Here is a 7,128-nt window from a genome sequence, read left to right as displayed (position 1 = left end):
TGTACCCTTTCACGCACTTCATCCCCCAAATTTCCATCCTTACTCATCACACTACCCAAGTACTTGAATGCACTCTCATTCTCCATATCCTCACCATCCAACATCACTGAACACTCTGTGACTTCATTCCTCTCAAACACCATAACTTTACTTTTGTTTACATTAACTTTCAGATTCCTCCTCCTACACACTGTCCCAAATTCATTCACCAAACCTTGCAACTCCCATTCATCTTCACTCAACAATACTGTATCATCAGCAAACAGCAACACCGGAAGCTTCCAAATCTCACCCCCATTCATTAGGGCCAGCCCCACATCCACTGATGATGATGATATACAGGGTGTTCCAGAAATATGTGCCGAAAATCAGGGGATGTATTCCTGACATAAGTGAATGTAAATTACTAAATGACCATATTAGCAAATCTCAATAGTTTTCGAGTTACAGCATCTAACAGGTCTGCTTGAATGTTTTTGACTTCGGGAATTGCTCGTAAATGAAACATTTAACAAGGACAACGTGATGTATTGACAAAAATAAAACAGTATTTCCAGTATGACAATAACATTTACAGTAAATGTTCAAAATTCCGCCCTCCTTGCTCATTGCACGCTGCAGCTCATCGCAGAAGTGACTGATGCACACGTTCGAAGACCCCAGGATTGTTTCGTACACGTGCCACGCTGTCCTCCACACGGCGCCACAATTCCTCACAGTTTGGAATGTCTGTAGCGTACACTTCGCTTTTAATGTGACCCCACAGGTAAAAGTCCAGGGGAGTGATGTCAGGAGACCGAGGTGGCCATGACACTGGGCCGCCTCGCCCAATCCATCGTCCAGGAAACACATCATTTAAGTAATCCCTTGTAATATGCCAATAATGGGCCGGAGCACCATCATGCTGAAACCACATCCTTCTCCGTATTCCAATGGGCACATCCTCCAGCAGCAGTGGTAGTGTGTCCTCAAGAAAACGTCTGTATGTTGCACCATTCAGCCGCTGGGGTAGAAGGTATGGACCAATCAGATAGTCACCAATAATGCCTGCCCATACATTGATCGTAAATCGTACCTGATGACCTCGTCGAGCCATTACATGTGGGTTGTCACCAGACCAAGTATGCCGGTTATGTAAATTAATGGTGCCATCTCTCCCGAATGTTGCGTCATCAGTAAATAGCACAAGTGCTGGAAATTGACAGTTTTCAGCATGCCTCCTTAACAGTCACTGGCAAAACTGCATCCTTGGAAGATAGTCCACATCAGTTAAAACTTGTACTTTCTGATGGTGGTATGGATGTAGATGATGTTGATGTAGAGTCCGCCACACTGTCACCACTGGCAGCTGCAGAGCATGAGCAATCTGTCGAGTACTTATTTCAAGATCATCCTCAATCATTTGTAGTATCTGGTCCTCCATGTTGTCCATGTGAATGTCCCGTGGTCGTCCTCTGTCACCCGGAATTGCACGTTGACGAACGGTACCAGTCTCACGTATACGACGATCAACTGCGAGAAATGTTAGCCAGTGTGGCACTCTGCGGTTCGGATAACGTTCCATGTACAGCCGTACTGCTGCCACAGCATTACCCCTAGCTTCACCCACTGTCAGGTGCATATCTGCATAGTCACCATTGCAGTATTGCTCCATGTCTGCTTGCGCGTGGTTCTCTAAAACTGATTGATCCACACGTTCAGCTCTCGATCTCTGGTAGACGGGTGTTGCTGCGTGAGTGAACACCCGTCCTTCCATTACCCCTCGACATCACCTTGCTGGTCCGCCACCCCCACCCTTCCTTCCTCATACACCGTCCCCACTCAACCACCCAACAACACCTTTGTCGTTTATGGCATGTTACCACGTAAAGGGTGATAACACTATCTGATACTGCACACACGAACGTATCATTACGATTCTTATAACTAACTTATGTACAGGCTATCACATACTATACATTCTACAGCTTTCGGCACATTCCTGACAAACTTGTCAACTTTGCTGTATGCCGTATTACTTTATGGTCGTTAAGTAATTTCACATCTGTCTCAGACATTTTGTACAATCCCTGGATTTAAACACATTTCTGGCAGACCTCTGAAGTGCTGTAACTCGAAAACTATTGAGAATTGCCAATATGGTCATTTAGTAATTTACATTCTATTATGTGTCAGGAATACATCCCCTGATTTTCGGCACATATTTCTGGAACACCCTGTATATATATATATATATATATATATATATATATATATATATATATATATATATATATATATATATATATATATATATGGAGACTCTGTGGTAAAGTGTGCGTTTTCGTACACTGAAGAACGAGGGTTCGCGCCCCGCCAGGGTAATAAACTTTGGGAACGTTCTTCTGGCCACGTACTGCTTGGCGGACGTAAGGGGTGCTGTGGTTTAACCAGTGTCGCATACTATAAAGTATGCTTGCACCCAGTTGGCTTGTGCGAGCCGATTACACTTGCTTCACAGACTACACACACATCTACTTCAACACTACAATTACTCTTACAAGCACTTCTCATCCTACATACAATCTCTACCAGACAGCCTAAGCCACTTGGCAGAGATACATTGGCTGTATCGTCCCCACTTTGGTCGGGATAGGCCGGTCCTGCAGTGGACACTCAAACGGCTGATGAAATGATTATATATATATATATATATATATATATATATATATATATATATATATATATATATATATCCGTGTGAAGGAGCCTTAAATGAGAACCTATGCATTTAATGTGGTTCTGTAGTATTTGATTTTCAAGAGAAATTCAATAGAAAATAACTTACGACTATTGAAACAAAACATACAGAACATGCGGTATAATTCACAGTGTACAAGAATCTTTTTTTTTTTTTTTTTTAAAAATATATACGAGTATAGCGGGGCTCGAATAATGATACATGTCTTTTGGAGAGCTTTGAAGTCAACCTGTACTTAACTAAAAGAATTCATTCCACAGCACTTTTTTTTTTTTTTTTTTATAGGTTGTTCTAATATCACCCATCCTCAACCCACCATAAGTCCAGCTCATACCATCCATTCTTGGTTCCCCACGCCCATTTTTTTTTTGTCTTGTTTAACTATCCCTGAAGTTAGTTTTTTTTTTCTTTTTTTCGTTAATGAATTCAGCAAACTTAAAAAATGAATGATAAATGACTCGAGGGCTCTAACGATGCTTATGTAAATGACTGGCGGTATATTCAAAGACCCTCATTATAAAAATCATCACAGAGGCTATGTCAGATGAGGCTACTTAACCAAATTACACCGACATCTTCATAGCATTACCCTAAAAACCTTGAAAATGATGGTGGATTTTCTTTTTTTCATTTTTCCATTGTATTTTTATTACTCCTTGCTTACCACCCAGTGTCAGGATCCAACACTCAGTGGAACAGGGTGATGATGATGATGATAGTGATGATGATGAGGAGGAGGATATGGCAAGCTCAATCTACTTTTTTGCGAAAATTGTGAGAACAGAGTTATTAGACTCTCCATGTATTTGCTTGTATCTGCATTCTCAGTAGTTGTAGTGTGTGTGTGTGTGTGTGTGTGTGTGTGTGTGTGTGTGTGTGAATGAAGGGATCTACGGATCTTTTCACTGGGTGCTCTGATGGTAGTTATATTTTTCCTGTTTCTGGATCCTCTCATTTATAAAAGTTGTACTAAGAGATGGTGCTGCTGATGCTAATCATGGAAAGAAAGTGCAAAGTTACAAGTGTGAGGAGATTTTTTTTGTTCAGCAGAAAGAAATCCTGATAATGAAATGATGTGCATAGTTTCTGACTGATATTCATTTTAATTTCTACTTTACTTTCCCCCCCCTTCTCTCTCTCTTCTCGCTGTGTGTGTGTGTGTGTGTGTGTGTGTGTGTGTGTGTGTGTGTGTGTGTGTGTGTGTGTGTGTGTGTGTGTGAAAGTCCATAACTCTACCGTACAATCTTGTTACTAATCTTTCCGCGTGAAGTGCACATATTAAAATTTTTTATGCATCCGACAGTGCAGTTTCGTAAGGCCAAACACTTCCCCCTAACCGCAAATATGAAAACAAAGAAAGAATAGGAGGATCAGGAGGAGGAAACGAGAAGAAGTGATAGGTAGGAAGGAAAAGGATGGAAGAGGGGAAAGGCAAGAATGAGAAAAGGAAAGAAAAGAACGAGGGAAGACATGAGAGAGGAAGCTTCGATTAGGAAAGGCGGAGTAAGGAACCGAAGGAAAAGAAGGAAGAGGAAGTGGAGAGGCAGAGAACGAGATGGAAAGTCGGAAGGAAGAGGAAGACTAAGAAAAGGAGAGGAGAAGAGAAAGAAGGGAAGAGAATAGGCACAGAAAGGTGGACAAAGAGGAAAAAGTTGAAAAAGGGAGAAGAAAAAGTGGGAGAGAAGGAAGAGGGTAGGCGAAGGAGAAAGAGAAGAAAGGAACGAAGAGGAGGGAGAACAAGAAGAAAAGGAAGAGAGGGGCAGAATGACAAATGTATGGAAGCAAATGGACGGGGGAGAAGAGAAGCAAGGAGAAAAAAAGATAGTGGAGAAAGAAAGGAAGAAGGAAGATGTTGATGGTGGGAGAGGAAGGAACGAGGAGGAGGGGAGATAATGGTGAAAAATGAGAGGCAGGGAGAGCCAGGGCATTTTATTGATCAGCTGGATGAGATGATGGAATCCTGTCCAGGCTCCAATATTACCTCTCGCTTCTAAAAATTTCTCACCAGGTAAAAGATGTTCTATTACATGCAGTTTTCAAACCTGATCTTTCCACTACGATGGCGTATCAGTTTTTACTCTCGCTACCTACATACAGTACTAATATATTTGACATATTTCAGAAAGTTTACCACTTCACAATGATCGCGATTTATTCAATTTATTCTTGTTATCTATGAGATTTTATGTAGTTTTGACACCTTACCATACCTCGTCATTATATGACGTGTAAGACTGGTTATTCGTGTTGCCTCCGGACAACGGTCTTCAGCTAAAGAGTAACCTTTCGAATGTAAAAGAATCTGGTGAAACCTTCAATCCCTGAGCTACAAGAGGCCCTTCCTATGTGATTAAAAATTGCCTGGTGAGAGCAAGACGAAGAGAAAAATATACGTAACCGAATCCATGGATTTTTCAAATATATGATGAAATATTTTGTTTATGCTGGTTAGACCCATATGTTATATATTCAGCTTGAGAAGGTTCGCTCGCACTGAAGAGGTAAACCCTTCCATCTGGTAATGTGTCTTACTGGATTATCCCCGATTCACCAACACGATTACATTCAGGTTACTTAGGATCAGTTGTATATAAGAAGATAACTGTTTCAGTCTGGTGACATATTTTATTAACTTACTGGTGCTACCTCCAGGCGATGTTATTCGACTTGGTATGCATATCTCGCATGGAAGAAGTTAATGGACTTTACACGTGACACCTCCAGTTCGAAAAGGCTGTTAAGCTGAATCGAATCGCCTAGAGAGAGCAAAAACGAATCTGAAAGCAGAATATATAGTTTTTTTTTTTGAAAGGGATAACTAGGGCTCTGAGACTGTAAGTCTACTGCTATGTTGCATTCTGTGTTTTGCTCATACCACCCCCTAACAGTGTTATTCTCATTAGAAAGCATCAATCGGACCCCAGAAAAGAAATGCCTTCAGCTATACAGTATATACATTACTTCGCCGGGCACCCTCAGTGGGAGCCTTCGGCGTGCGCACACACACACACACACACACACACACACACACACACACACACACACACACAGTTTTTAGAGCTGCATGCTTTCAAAGCAGCAAAGAATTAAAAATGGATACTAACTGAATCCTGCGACGACAATTCCGGTTGTGACAAATCCCACGGTGACAAATCCAGCAGCGACAGATCAGAAAAATCTGGTTCAACAGTCAAAGATTTGGTAGTAAAACTCCAGCAGCAAATAATCCAGCACTTTTCTTTTGATCACTTTGGTTTCGCCATTTTTTGTTTTTTTCGCATAAAAAATAAAAAGTGTATGCGTTCTATTGCAGCAAAAAGCGAGGTTGAAGCAAAAATCTACAACATTTTTATACCTAACGGATCTGAACCATTTATGCATGAAAACCTTCCCATGACGCCAGGAGTGTGTATATAGAATTTCAGCTCGATATCTCCATTGATTGTGGAGATATGAACGTTCGTGTGTGTGTGTGTATATCTATTTATCTATCTATCTATCTATCTATCTATCTATATATATATATATATATATATATATATATATATATATATATATATATATATAAATATATACATATATATATATATGGAGTTTCTGTGCTAGAGTGTGCCTTTTCGTACACCACTCGTACAAGTACATCAACTACTTATTCTCTGTTTACTCCACTGCACTATAACTTTGCTCGGACGGTCCTGGCCTTCCTGATGTCTCTCTCCCACATTATTCTTTCCATTACACACATACACACACAAAGCATATATATATATATATATATATATATATATATATATATATATATATATATATATATATATATATATATACTGTATATATATATATATATATATATATATATATATATATATATATATATATATATATATATATATATATATATATTATATATATATATATATATATATTTGTGGTAGGTGGGGGCGCTCACCATCCACTCACTCGATGTAGTGCTGGTCTCGGGTGTCTGCCCTTTCCTCTCTTCCATCCTTCTTTCCTTCCATCCTCTTCTGTCTTTCTTTCCTTCATTCTTTCCTTGTCCTTCTGCCTACGGGTGACCTTACATTCCCTCTTCTGTCTTTCTTTCCTTCATTCTTTCCATTTCCTTCTGCCTGTGGGTGACTCAACACTGAGTGACAAGCCAAATGGTTTCCTGTACATCAGGAAACCATTTACTTCGCTGGATGGTAACCATATAGGCAAATTTTGGCGCCTGGTGGTTTAGTGGGGAATTATTGCGCTCCAATCGGATTGAGCCGATGAAGGTTTATATCCAAGGGCTGGTTGGGGTTGATTGCTCATGTAATGACACTCAGGGATGAGTGAGGCTGGTCACTCTCATCTTAAATGTCAAGATCAACTGCCTAGCC

The 7,128-nt window shown here is 40.2% G+C and overlaps 1 protein-coding gene across 1 annotated transcript; it reads right to left on the bottom strand.

Annotated features, from left to right (window-relative positions):
* Positions 1-622: 622 nt before the first annotated feature.
* On the bottom strand, positions 623-1,096 carry LOC145400758 (uncharacterized). Its single transcript, XM_080273197.1, has one exon. It carries the CDS (start codon positions 1,094-1,096, stop codon positions 623-625), a length of 474 nt encoding a protein of 157 aa, XP_080129323.1.
* Between the last annotated feature and the right edge of the window lie 6,032 nt (positions 1,097-7,128).

Source organism: Coenobita brevimanus, chromosome 53, assembly GCF_032717465.1.
Source record: "Coenobita brevimanus isolate Jiangsu-jjx chromosome 53, ASM3271746v2, whole genome shotgun sequence".
NCBI lineage: Eukaryota > Metazoa > Arthropoda > Malacostraca > Decapoda > Coenobitidae > Coenobita > Coenobita brevimanus.
This window is presented reverse-complemented; position numbering and strand designations above follow the sequence as displayed.

Excerpts from the sequence above, each read along its gene's own strand:
- LOC145400758 (XM_080273197.1), bottom strand. The coding sequence starts at position 1,096 with ATGGCTCGACGAGGTCATCAGGTACGATTTACGATCAATGTATGGGCA.